Here is a 13,444-nt window from a genome sequence, read left to right as displayed (position 1 = left end):
TTGAAACCAGCCACTTCCGGAATTGTAATTAGACAACGCTAATCACTGGCATAAGGTAAATGTTGTCGCGTACAAATGAAAAGGGCGCTTCGCTGAACACAGCCATCATAGTGTAGGCTTCACAGCACTTTTTGTTAATATGCACTTTATATTTTGTAAATACGCAGAAAAGCGCATTTCCCAAACACAGTTTTCAATGATGTAGTCTGCATGTAAATGTCAGTCCGTTTAGATCTGGTCAGCTAGCTGGGCTATTACCAAGCTGGTGTCACATCGTTTGTCCGGGCCACAGCAATAAGCTAGTTGAAGACTAGTCACTGTAGTCAGCCAATTACAAACACGAAAGTCTTTTAATATCGTAGCAAAAAGATCTCCAAACAAACGTATCTATGGTGACGAAAATACAAACTCTTTTATGGTTTGAATATTTCATACACTCTTTATAAACCGATAGTAGCAATATTCATAATTGATGGATTGGACGTGGTACCGTAACTAAAATTACAACGTTGCAAGTATTTATAAAAACCGACGATGATCAATGACCATTCTGTGTGCAACGTATATAAAATCGTATTGTGAAACGTTGAATAACATTATATTGTAATAATGCTTTGGGCATTGGCTACATCAATTCATACAAAAGACTTAATAGGCTACTGACTCCACAGTAAATCAATAATCATGTAAATAATCCTTTCAGGCAACTGTCTCAAAAACTGCAACTAGCACTTTTTAGAATTTGATTAGCACGCAGGTTAAACGCAAATGCCATTACACCACAACGTATAATATTAATATATATCATCAGCAAACTTACAAATTCAATATTGGGGTTAATTTTCAGCCAACAGCTATGCACTCAAACTTTTTTTTTCCAATCGCGGTCTTTAAAAATCAATAATTTGGTCTCTTATCTTGTGCAATTTCGAAAATCCTTGAAGTCATTTGTTCGTTGAAGCAAACGTAATGAAATTCATTAGATTGCCAACTGACCTTGTGGGATTACGCTGCAACAAACGAATGACAGTGAATAGCAAAGGGCATGGTTGGTCTTCCACAAATCTGTACACCACGTTAACATAAAACCATGCACGAAAGCAGTTGATTTCAAATTAAATCGCTTTCGCACAAATTTTAGTATGACCAGAAATACAATGCAAGAAAACGTTTGTGATGATATATCAATCGTTACGCGACATTTTCGGAAGTATATCTTACTGATTGTCGCGCGTCAAACAACAGTGAAAAATTACAGAAGCAGTTCTTTCAGCCAGCGAATCTGTGCTTTTTGCATTTGCTGACAGGGCAATGTGCTTGTAGGACATTCGGCTGAAAGCTCAGTAATAGCGATTTGCTCATAAAGATTATTAAATAAATATTTGTAATGAAAAGGCTTGATGCAAAATCACGGGACGAAGTATCAACACTCAACAGCACAGCTCTGCGCGAATGCACAAGACACGAAAAACTTGGTAGTCGACATCATGTGGTTGAAACTGAAGTGTACTGATGAGGCCTGAACAACTGTACACAGCTGGTATTCTTTCCCAAGTTGACTGACTGGGCTACACATTGAAATAAAGGGCTGCAATCTACACAATATAATAATTGGAACAGAAAAAAACAAATGTTAGATCAAAATTCGTAATGTTGAGAACAACCATTTTTGCAATATCGAATCCCTGTGACAGGCTCTCATTAGAGATAGCATATCTCAGTTATACATAAAATAAAAAGACACCAGCTTGTTCCATTGTAATCAACACAACAGCATCGTGCCAATTTAAATTCAGTCAACACTTTTTTATGTTCTGGCTTACATCACTAAATGTACACGCTGTGGTAGTAGGGCATATCAAGATCAACATGATAATTAATGATATAGATGAAAGTCTCACATCATAATGATACAGCAATATGCAACAGATACAGAAAGTCGAGAAGGAGCAATCTTCCTGGCGTCAGCACTACCTGACTACTCACTATAGAACAGCGAGCGTGAGTACTGAGTAGTCAGGTAGTGCTGACGCCAGGAAGATCGCTCCTTCTCAACTGTACATATCCTTGGCGACATTTAGTTCAGTTGTTTTCTTTCCACAAAGGTAAGAATTCAATTGACTGTCAAAACCAACGGTTGAGTACTATGTGGCAAGAACTAGTGATGCAATACTGATGAGCCCAGCCTCATGGGCGAAACATGTGTCTATCGCTGAGTTGCCGTCTACAGGTGTCTATGCCGAGAAACAGATATAGAAAGTGTTGTGCGAATTTACTTTTCTCATAAAAATGGTCACTAAATCGCAAAAAGGTCTGTCAACGATCATATAACGCCGAGTTCTTGCTTTTCTTTACCTGCCCCAACATGCTGTTTTGAATATTGCAAATTCTCGTAACGCGATGTTGCATTGCAGACAACCACCCGATCCCAACGACTTCATAAGATATTTGAACAGGTTCCAAATTGCTTAAGTTACGGTACGAAGAAAGCAGGTTTAGGATGTCTGCTTACACCAGCAAGTACGTGATTTTTTTCGGGGTGATAGGAAGTTAAATACCATCCCGCAAAAAATTAGTTGTATCTGTGCTTCCCGGATTTCATAAAATACAAACAACTAGTTAGGATATACGCAGTTGTTACAATAATTGGCTGCACATATAAGCCTACGATCAATACGCACGACAATAATAATTACACGCACGCTAAAAACCGCAAATACTGTTGTTTTAAATGGACAATCAGGAGGACAGAATAATTTGAACGAGAAATTGTTTATATACGTCACTGTGAAGAAGCGATAAGATTAGGTCAGTAGTCATGACAACACGTGGCAAGGTAAATTAAATAAGCGATCATCATTGGCTATCCAATCACTTTTCTAGGAATCTGGTCGTAAGTATTTTTAAAGATAGTGTTCAAAACAACCTACGTTTTTAGGCAATAGCAACAATTCGATTTCAGATTGATTTTGAAGACAGGACCAGCACCACATGGGTGTGCAACTGTGCATCGTTCAGTAGCGCTACATCAGAGTCATAACAAAATCTTACTGACTTTGTCCACGACTCAAAGCAAAGATGCCTTGGGAAAACTCACAAGGGAATTAAATACGAAAATGACATTTTTAAATATATATACAGTATATGCAACACAAGAGAACAGAAGGAGCACACCTGCCCTCTGCCAAGCTAAATTTGTGGACAAATTGCCCTTTTCATATACTGCGAGTTAACATATGTGCAACATGCTTTGCGCTTACAGAAATATTCGAAATGTGTTCTTTTAATTTGCGATGCCCAGACTGTTTATAAAGTATGTTTTCTGGTCAGTATAAGCTAAACCGACCGTTACTAAAGTTGGACCTACCGTGCCTACCAAGGACGAGGAAAGATATCTAAAGCAAGTAAAGTGGGGTGGAATTAGAATAAGCTTTTGTGTTTAACTACAAAATTGCTTTTCCGTCGTATGGAAAGCATGCTTTCAACTTAAAAATATCTTCCCAGTTAACTTGGCCTATTCAATTTTGAGGAGACTTTCCTGGAGGAACTGCAAAACTTCGCAGATACAAAGTTCTACCAAAACGCTCGTGGGCTCTACGAATGAGTTTAAAAAGCGAACATAATCCAGTTCAGTGGTACTGACTGAAAAACAAAACCTCGACAAATCAATCGACAATGTTAACACTTAACAATCAATTCAAAGATGAATTTGTCATATCAGCTACACCTGTTATACTTTAACTTCACTGTCAAATGTTCCCTCAACAATCTAGCGCTCAAGAGACATCAGAATTGCACTGCGAATGGCAATTAAATAAACCTATGCAACTCAGGAAATAAGTATGCAAGCGATAAAATAAACATATCTTTACAGATTTACAGAGTGTTAATGAACAACGATATAAATTACAAGATGAAATTACACATAAAAAATATCAATTAACTTTTTTCCTATCATTTGTCGCCTCTATTTCCGGATTCGGTAAGTTTGTTGCAAAAAAGAGTCTTATAAAAGCTGATTTGATCCCATGAATCATAGAAGCAACAGCATAAGAAACCAGCTGGTAAGACTTCCCATGAAGAAGGTTGAGCAAGTGTTGATGGACAAATGCCCACATACGATAGTATTGCCCTTCAAATGGATCAGTTAAAGCCGGACACAGCATGTTATTGAGATTGGCATGTGTCACCTGCATACAATGATGACCAAATATTGTTTATATAGTTAACACTCATATGGAAAATCTCGGAATGGCCCGTTTCGGTGAGTCCGATCTCTTAACGGGGAATTTTTTCAATTTTTTTTTTAAATTATTGGGTACCGTAGCCTAATTATCATTGCCGTTTTAGGGTTAGAGGTTAGGAACTCACCGAATCGGACTCACCGAATAGTAGCAGACCCAGAAAATCTAAACTGTCTAGACTAAGTCATACGCTACATGCTTTAATCTTAGTTCTTAGGTAACGCATGACTCAGCTAGTTCAGATTTTTTCTATAATTGTATAAGCTCTGCCAGCTGCATTAGGCACTTTGTTTACAATTGCTACAATATTTAACCTTGGAATATGACTGATATGCATATATGCACAGTTTAATTTTGTCTGAAGACTAATTAAAGCCACCAGATTTTTCCATGCATACGTTTTTTTGGAATACCATTGGTGAGAATGTAGGTCACCAAACAAAGAACCCTATTGCGGCAGAACCACCTTACATAAAATTGGCTTAGTTTTCGCACTTCTAGGAATTATTATTGGAAAACCTACCGTACTTTAAAGTTTCAAGAATTGTATGGGTACACCAATAAAGTGTTTCAGATTTCAACAGTTTCAAGATGAAAGAAAGCTTTCACAAATTTACAAGAGTTCTGTACCGTACACTTTCACAGCTAGTCTGAAAGTCCGCTTAATAAAGTCAGAAAGTTTATTTATTCATTTATTTTTTAAGGAAAAACGTACCAGCTTCTACCGATAATTCACAACTGAACAACAACGTAAAGAAGACCTGGTCATGCCAATTATGTTACAATTGACTGCGAAGTATCGACAAGAGAATATGAGCTTTGATAGGAATGGAACAGAAAATGGTTGTGGCCATTGGTTATCTTTAAGAAAATGGACATGGAAGAATCCATGTTATTCCGGCGTTCAACCTAAAGCGGATGCTCAAAGACCAAAACCAGCTACCACTGCACTATGAAAGCTTAAGGTGTTTCATCACGGCAAAAAACGTGTTCAGCTGAACGTAAACCAAGATGCAAACCCAACACCAGATGGTGGAGACTGGAGAAGACCATGCAGAAGAAAATTTACCATAAAAGACCACACAGAACGGTCAGAATCTAGTTTGCAAGAAGTTTTATTAAAAAAATGCAATCACCATTCTTTATTCGTTAAACTTTAACAAAGTTTGTTTGAAAAGCCGATTCACAGGTTTGCAATACAAAGACTACACAGATATGCAGCGAGTGACACGTTTTAGTGCAAGAAAGTGGCCAAACATAGATCTGGCCCTGGGATGATGCTGCTGAATGACAACAGACTTTTAAAAATTGAATTAGCGTATCCCAAGATAAATCTCACATTTGCACCATAGAAAACCTTAACTAATGAGCTAGCAAAAACTTTATGAAAGGATTGCATAAAATTATAATATCTGCCACATTAGTTTAAAAAAATGTTGTCTTACCAATGATAAGCCTTGCAGAACAGTAAAATGGTAAAAAAATCCAATGCCAATGCTCAGAATAGGCCAACATTTGTCTTTGAGTGGCTCTGCCGTGTACGGGCCTCCAAGTGTTAACAAATAGCCAGGAATACAATATATTAGAATATGGTGGACCCAGTACGAATATTTTTCAAAGGATAAGAACCTCGTATTGACAACAGGAAGCAATATAGCAAGCAGAGCCCCGCTTAACAGATGTAAATGCACTCTGCAATCAACAACACAAATGACTGATTGAAGAAATTTATCTAAAGTAAAGGGTTCAACTTTGTCTTTGATTATTTCTAAATAGTAGCCTATTGTCTTAAATGCATGACTAAAATTCAGGTAAATGTCACCATGGATTTTCTTTACTTTTAACTTTGTTTGGGGTCAAATTTGACCCCACTCAGGCCACTCTGTTCTTCATACAAATGCCAAGTCATGGCAGTATTTTATGGTCTAGTTGTCAGTGAGAAGGTTCATTGCTCAAAGCTGCTTCTGTGATAAACCCCATTCTCTTTGGCAGTTCAACTAAATCATAAAATACTGCAAAACCTTGTCATTTGAGTGAAACGCACAGTGGGGACTCATTTGATCACAAACAAAGTTTAACTGTCTGATGGCAAATTATCTAGCACACAAAATGTAACATTGCACAAAAAGAACTTGTTACATAAATCCTTATAAATAATTGTCAAGTAGTACATGACATTTAATCACTGGGGATAGTCTATCTAAAGAAAGGGATACGAGGATCACGGCGATAGCCTTATTCTCGTGACACTACCAGGGTGGTAGTTTGTACCGCATTAAACATGCGGTTCTTTTTAGAATTGAAGAAAGTTGTGTAGTACAGCTGGTACAGTCAGCTACAGAACACAGTAAGCAAATGTTAGGTAGCACATATTTAAACACTTGTTTGGAAACAGTCGAAAAGTTACCAGTAACCTATTTTTCTTAACACAGCTTTTGCAGTAGACTAGATGATTGTAAGCAAGTATATATATGGGTAGTTGAATTAACAAGTAACCATGAGTAATTGAGCATGTAGTGAATATCCAGGCCTGATGCTAATACTGCAATGCAGGTGATCAAACTGATCATAATAAGATCTATTGAACTACTATCGATGCCAATTTACGATAAACAGAGATTATTTACGACAAACAGAAGCCCTTCTACTGTCAAACGTTATAAGAGCCTTTGTATCCCCTTCTTTAGATATCTCTGCACTTAATAATCACTATTAAAAAGAAATATTAAACAATATAGCTAGATAGTTTTCACAATCCAATCCAGTTGGCAGTAAACTTACCACTCACCTAAAGACAGCTCGAATAGTGTTTGAGTGTCTTCGCTCATCAGCAGCAAGCAAGTATATCTAAAATTTTATATGCAGCCTATTTAAAACACAACTAAGTTTTACAGTAGACTGTGACAATAATTTCAACAAAAAAGTTGGCATTTTATACATATTGAATTCCATATAGGTGTTGCAATTGCAACCATCTGTTCTTGTAAAGTTACTTTTACACATTCTTGTTAAAGCATCAATCTAGCTGACACCTGTGTTTTAATATAATTTTGAAAGTCTGTGTGTTAGTTGTAGACATCACACTTTTTATTACCACAGTATATAATATTCTTTACACTTCTAGCAATATCTTACTCTTTATACACTTTTTATACTTTATACTCTTTATGTAAAATATTGCTATAATGAATTACCGCATAAAGTATTTAAGTTATGATTGACTGTATGGACATGTCATACCAGATTAATAGTTAAAACATGGCATGGGTTAAGCAGGTAAATAAGTGAGTTCGTACAAAGCTTATATCCGATTTCAATCCCAAAGATTAGAGACACAATGATCAGTAAAAACCTTTTAGTTTTGGACCTGAAAAACATTGAAATAAAGCATAAAATTTTTTATAAACTATTCAATTCAATTTATTTTTTGTTGTCAGAATGCAAAAGAAATGATATTGTGAAAAAGAAATACAATAACAACACCAACAAAAGGAAACTATATAAATGCAATAATATTATATAATAAGCATAGTCCTATATACTAACCTTCTATCAAAATATGGATGATAGACAAACTCATTTGACTTTCCTTCAGCATTACTTGAACCAACAAAGCTTTTTTCGGGAATATCTGGAGTCAAGCTACTTTTATCATCATATTTCACATGTTTAAGAGCCCAAACTATTTCAATAATAGATGCAGAAAGCACAAAAATTGTTTCATATAAGCGATGGGTTGGTGTAAGATAACAGGCACACTCTGGTCCCCCATTTCCTTCCAGTGTAAAATCTATGCCCGCATACAACCAATGAAAGTGTTCAGGGCATATTTCTTGACCTGCTGTAGTCATTTTCAGCAGAATAAATTCACATGCAAACACACGTTATTATCTGAAAAAAGAAACATTATTTGCTGTTTATGGTGATACAGTATATCGTAACACTTCAAAGCTTCTACAAGTATCAGAAACTGCAAGGATTAAGTTTCAAAAGACATTCTCAAACCATGGACAGAGATTCTTATATATCATATAATTTAACTTACTACAAACAAAACAGCTGTTACAGCAAACCAGTTTTACTACAGTCACCAGGTAGAGAAAAACTAGGCTTTTAAGAGTAGGCCTAATAGCTACCGTAACACTAACAAACTGATTGAACAAAAATACAGGGAAGCCAATTTTCATTTTTTTTATCCTGCATTGCGGGAAAGCAGACTTGAGCGCTATGCATCGGTGTACGCCTTCCGACATACACCTGACCCACGCTGCAGCCGACGGCAATGTCTGTTTCCGGTTGTCTACTCTACTTATGACTTAAATTTGGTACTACCCATTACTCGAAATCGATCACTGGGTAGAGGCAATTATCGTAAAGTTTCTTGCCCGGAGAAACAACAGCAAGTGCGGGAGCGGGTGGCTGGAGTCGAACATGCAGGCTCTCGACTGCGAGCCCAACGCTCTAACCACTCGGTCACTGCTGCTGATGATTGATATCAATGCTATGGCGGAACTTTTAATATTGCATAAGCTACTAATGATTCTATAAAATAACTTTGCAAATATGAACGCTTAAGTGACAACTTATTCATGCAAACACAACAACTAAAATCGAAATATATCATTCAAAACAGAAGTAGGCGATACCACATACAACAGCAATTATTTACAATATGTCGTCCTATTTGATCTATATCTGACCAAGCCAAAGATCTGTCAAATTGCAAACCCATGAAAAGCAAAGTAGACAGTATCATATAATATCATACTAAATTAGAAAAATCGAAGCTTGTATATAGGTCCACCCCCTTGGTAACTCATGACAAAAAGGAATTGACCAAAACATGTAGATTGAAGTGTGTGAACAGTAAAGCAAAGGTGAAGTAGTTTCACCCTATATGTTTGGTCGAGTCCTATCTTTGTCATGAGTTACCAAGAGGGGGGGGGACTTGTATACCAGCTCCAAAAAATCAGTTTATTAAAGCTTTCGCCACACAAGTGTGGCTTCTTCAGTGTAACAAATGACAAAGACTGCAACAAATAAAAAATAGATATGCAATACAATTAAGATTACTATAAAATTTAATGAACGTATTACAATATTTCAGCTCAGGTTATTTTTAAAAAATCATCAAAAAAATAGAAATGAAAAACCACGAAAATCATTAAAAAAAGGCAGTGGCTATTTGACCGGCTCCGGTCTTTGAATCTGAAACACTATTTGACCGGTCATGACGTCACTACATAAGCACTTTTTTCTTTTTCTCTTTCAAAGCAAAAGACGATAAGCGCCTTAAGTTTTATATTCAATACGTTTTTTGCAACTGAATCCGTGGCGCATACGTAACGTATCGGGCTGCCATTGTAGAGGGAATGAGTTCGATTCTATCCGGAAGCGTTCTTTTTTTTTTTTTAATTAAATTTTTAAAAGTGGAAAGTTGTCTTGAAGGGTTGGTTGAGATGATGATTTGAAACTTGACTGATTGTTGTGCGACAATGAGACTGGATTTAATTTTTAACTTCGGACTTTAGCGAAACGTAATCTTACAGCCTGTTAGAAGGTGTGATTTTTTCAGAGAATTTGTGCTAAGAAATGAAAGGAATTTGTTAAAAATAAAGACTAGAAAAAACTTTTTTAATTCGTTTTGAAACTTTTTTATTCACTTGTTGATTCATTCATATCAGTTTGTATCCTTTTGTAGTTAAAAAAAAAAAAAAAAACGCTTCCGGATAGTATCGAACTCATTCCCTCTAAAATGGCAGCCCGAGACGTTACGTATGCGCCACGGACTCAGTTGAAGAAAACGTGTTGAATTTAAAACTTAACGCGCTTATCGTCTTTTGCTTTGAAAGAAAAAAGTGCTAATGTAGTGACGTCATGACCGGTCAAATAGTGTTTCAGATTCAAAGACCGGAGCCGGTCAAATAGCCACTGCCTTAAAAAAACTATAGACAATTGCCAGAGATGCCAGATGAAATGTACTGAAGTGCAGCAAGTTCTGCTGAAACAATGCAATGCGAGCAATAGTGTCGCTGCATTGGTAAAACCTAAAAAGTCAAAACAGAAGCTCGGTCAGCAGTTATTGTTTTTCATAAACTATTTTTTTGTTAATACTGTGTCAGAGTGGGCTGTTTTTTGAAAAAGTGTACCAATTCATGTGCACATTTTTCAAATTTATTTTTTGAACCATTTTTAAATAGATTTGTTAGGTACCGGTACCGTACTTTATTGGTTTGGAATCTTTATCCTCGGACTGACAAAGCCTTGATATGCTATTCCTGGCAACTTCGCATACTTGTTGAGGCTTTTCACACAAGGCCGGTTACCCAGATTGACAGAGTAAAGTTTCTTGAAGTGTTGTTGAAGTGTTATTCCTGGGGTGCATCCATTAGGTGCCGCTGAATGGAGAGCAGTCCTTAGAATGCGTCGCTCAAGCACACAATTCCAGAGTCAAACCAGCGCGCTTGATCTTGAACCTTCTTCTCCCAGGCTTGCCAGATTGGCCCTTTTGGGGCCAAATTTCACAAATTTGGCTCTTTTTTCGACATTGTTTGGCTCTTTTTCTTAAAAGCTGTCTGACAACCCTGTCTTTTCCTAACCCCAGCCTAGACTTCTGACAACCTAACTTAAAGTTACGTTTTAATTTCATCCAATCAAAAGTTAGCCTACAGGTAAAACAGAGAAACAACGCAAAACATTTCTTATATAAAGTGAACTATGTCAACGTTATCCACAGCTTGGCGTATAGTCTTTAGGCAGTGGTAGTTAATTCGATGACGTGTGTTCGATTCACACCCAAACCGTGTTTTCTTTATATAATTACCAAACAATATTTAATGTAGGATCAACTTTCCGGATATAAATGCTAGAAGGGTCACAGTTGGACGGTAGTCAACTATACATGTTCTAATTGATTGGCGGTGTCATAGGACACAGGCAGGGCCCACAAGAGGGGGGGACAACCGGTGCATTGCACCGGGGCCCGGTGAGTTCAGGGGGGCCCGACAAAATGTCTAAATTCACGCGCTAAAAATGTTGATTTCAACGATTTTGCATAAAATATTGTTGTTATATTAGTTCCGTGTTTCGATTGGGCCCCCTCATGGGTATGCCCTTTTTTAAAACTACAGAATTTTCAATTTTTTAGTTCAGGGGGACCCGACAAAATGTCTAAATTCATGCGCTAAAAAGATTGATTTCAACAATTTTGCATAAAATATTGTTGTTATATTAGTTCCGTGTTTCGATTGGGCACCCTCATGGGTATGCCCTTTTTCAAAACTACAGAATTTTTGAGTTCAGGGGGCCCCGACAAAAGGTCTAAATTCACGCGCTAAAAATGTTGATTTCAACGATTTTGCATAAAATATTGTTGTTATATTAGTTCCGTGTTTCGATTGGGCCCCCTCATGGGTATGCCCTTTTTCAAAACTACAGAATTTTCAATTTTTGAGTTCAGGGGGGCCCGACAAAATGTCTAAATTCATGCGCTAAAAATGTTGATTTCAACAATTTTGCATAAAATATTGTTGTTATATTAGTTCCGTGTTTCGATTGGGCCCCCTCATGGGTATGCCCTTTTTCAAAACTACAGAATTTTCAATTTTTGAGTTCAGGGGGGCCCGACAAAATGTCTAAATTCATGCGCTAAAAATGTTGATTTCAACGATTTTGCATAAAATATTGTTTTATATTAGTTCCGTGTTTCGATTGTGCCCCCTCATGGGTATGCCCTTTTTTAAAACTACAGAATTTTCAATTTTTTTTGAGTTCAGGAGGGCCCGACAAAATGTTTAAATTTGCGTACTAAGGTCGATTTTGCATAAAATATATTTTTTTATTAGTTTCATATTTCGATTGGCCAATCATGGATATCCCTTTGTTTAAAACTACATAATTTTCAATTTTTTGACTTCAGGGGGGCCCGGACAAAATGTTTAAATTTGCGTGCTAAGGTCGATTTTGTATAAAATATTGTTTTTTGTATTAGTTTCATATTTCGATTGGCCCATCATGGGCATTCCTTTTTTAGAAAGTACAGAATTTTTATAATTCAGGGGAGCCCGACAAAATGTTTAAATTTGAGTGCTAAGGTCATGTTGATTTGGCCAGGCTAAGCATCGAATCAAAACTAGCCAAAACGATTGATTTTGACACAGCCATCAGAAATTTTGCTGGTAGAAAGGCCAGAAAAGCTCCTCTAAAACGTACATATTATAGGCTTTATGTGAATAGGCCTGTTTCAGAGTGTGGGTTTTATGTCATATTTCATTGTGTGCAGGCTGCCTTGAATTTGCAGTTTTTGTGGTGGTCAAACGTGTCCAACTGAACTTCCTCCTTTGGCTTGTTAAAAATGCAACACCGGGTCAAATTAAATAATTTGCAAATTTTCATTGTCTATTGTAAACACTTCAGGGCTGCTAGCCTACTGGTAAACATGCAGTGTTAATGAGTCACAGGTCAGCACCATCTGCCAGAGAAATATCCTCAGACAACTTTAAAGATGTGTAATTGTGTATCTGTACTACTGTAGCCTACATTCTTACAGTACAATTACCAGTACAGTACTAGTTAGATGTGCACTGTGCAGTCACTGGTTTGTAATCCTGTTGGAAGTCTAAGTTTAATCATGACAGAGACCAGCAAACAAGTCTTCCGGCAAGGCCTGCATAGCTGAATGTAGTGGAAATGTCTGCCAGGTATTTGGAGGGTGTGAATATTTCATTTGTTTATGTTTGTCATTGTTTATGTTTAACACAAATATTGCAGTGTGATTGAATATTTCAGTTTATTTCACTGTTTTAATTGCAGTCTTAAGCCTGGGTTCTTTAATGTAAATATTTGGATGTGTAAGTTTTAAGGCTGTTAAGCAAGCAGTGACAGTTATGTGTAATCATATTGAACTGGTACTGTTGTTTAGTGTGATATTTTATGAGTTTAGAAAATAGTAAAAAGTATTGAAATATTATATTGTTAGAATTTCTGAGTAATAGGTCATTAACTGTCACTTTTTCAGTACAAAAGTGTTCAAGTGTTTTTTTTGGGGTATCTACAGTATTTTTGAGATTTTAGGATTTGTTGAATCATTTTGCTATACTGTATATACATATTGGAATGCAAGCAAGTTTCATGGAGGCAGTGCTGGAAAATAATTTTTGACCTTGTAGCATGGCTAAATGTCATAACAGTCTAACAGAAAT

General features: G+C 36.6%; 1 protein-coding gene across 1 annotated transcript; it reads right to left on the bottom strand.

The window, feature by feature from the left end:
• Positions 1 to 2,061: 2,061 nt before the first annotated feature.
• On the bottom strand, positions 2,062 to 8,130 carry LOC145767126 (transmembrane protein 164-like). The gene is made up of 5 exons (XM_082578888.1): positions 7,791 to 8,130; positions 7,485 to 7,611; positions 7,033 to 7,091; positions 5,690 to 5,936; positions 2,062 to 4,190 (listed from the first exon to the last, which is right to left on the bottom strand). The coding sequence occupies exons 1-5, from the start codon at positions 8,093 to 8,095 to the stop codon at positions 3,936 to 3,938; spliced, it is 993 nt and encodes a 330-aa protein (XP_082435014.1). The 5' UTR covers positions 8,096 to 8,130; the 3' UTR covers positions 2,062 to 3,935.
• Between the last annotated feature and the right edge of the window lie 5,314 nt (positions 8,131 to 13,444).

Source organism: Aplidium turbinatum, chromosome 3 (genome assembly GCF_918807975.1).
Source record: "Aplidium turbinatum chromosome 3, kaAplTurb1.1, whole genome shotgun sequence".
Classification (NCBI taxonomy): Eukaryota; Metazoa; Chordata; class Ascidiacea; order Aplousobranchia; family Polyclinidae; genus Aplidium; species Aplidium turbinatum.
The sequence above is the reverse complement of the archived record's forward strand: the minus strand, read 5'-3'. Positions and strand labels throughout refer to the sequence as shown.

Bases quoted from the DNA above. Each gene is read 5' to 3' on its own strand.
- LOC145767126 (XM_082578888.1), bottom strand. From the start codon at position 8,095: ATGACTACAGCAGGTCAAGAAATATGCCCTGAACACTTTCATTGGTTG. The intron at 7,092-7,484 runs GTATGACATGTC...ATAAAATTTTAG, and splicing joins ATGTTTTAACTATTAATCTG to ATATACTTGCTTGCTGCTGA. The intron at 4,191-5,689 runs GTAAGACAACAT...CATTGTATGCAG, and splicing joins TTCTGCAAGGCTTATCATTG to GTGACACATGCCAATCTCAA.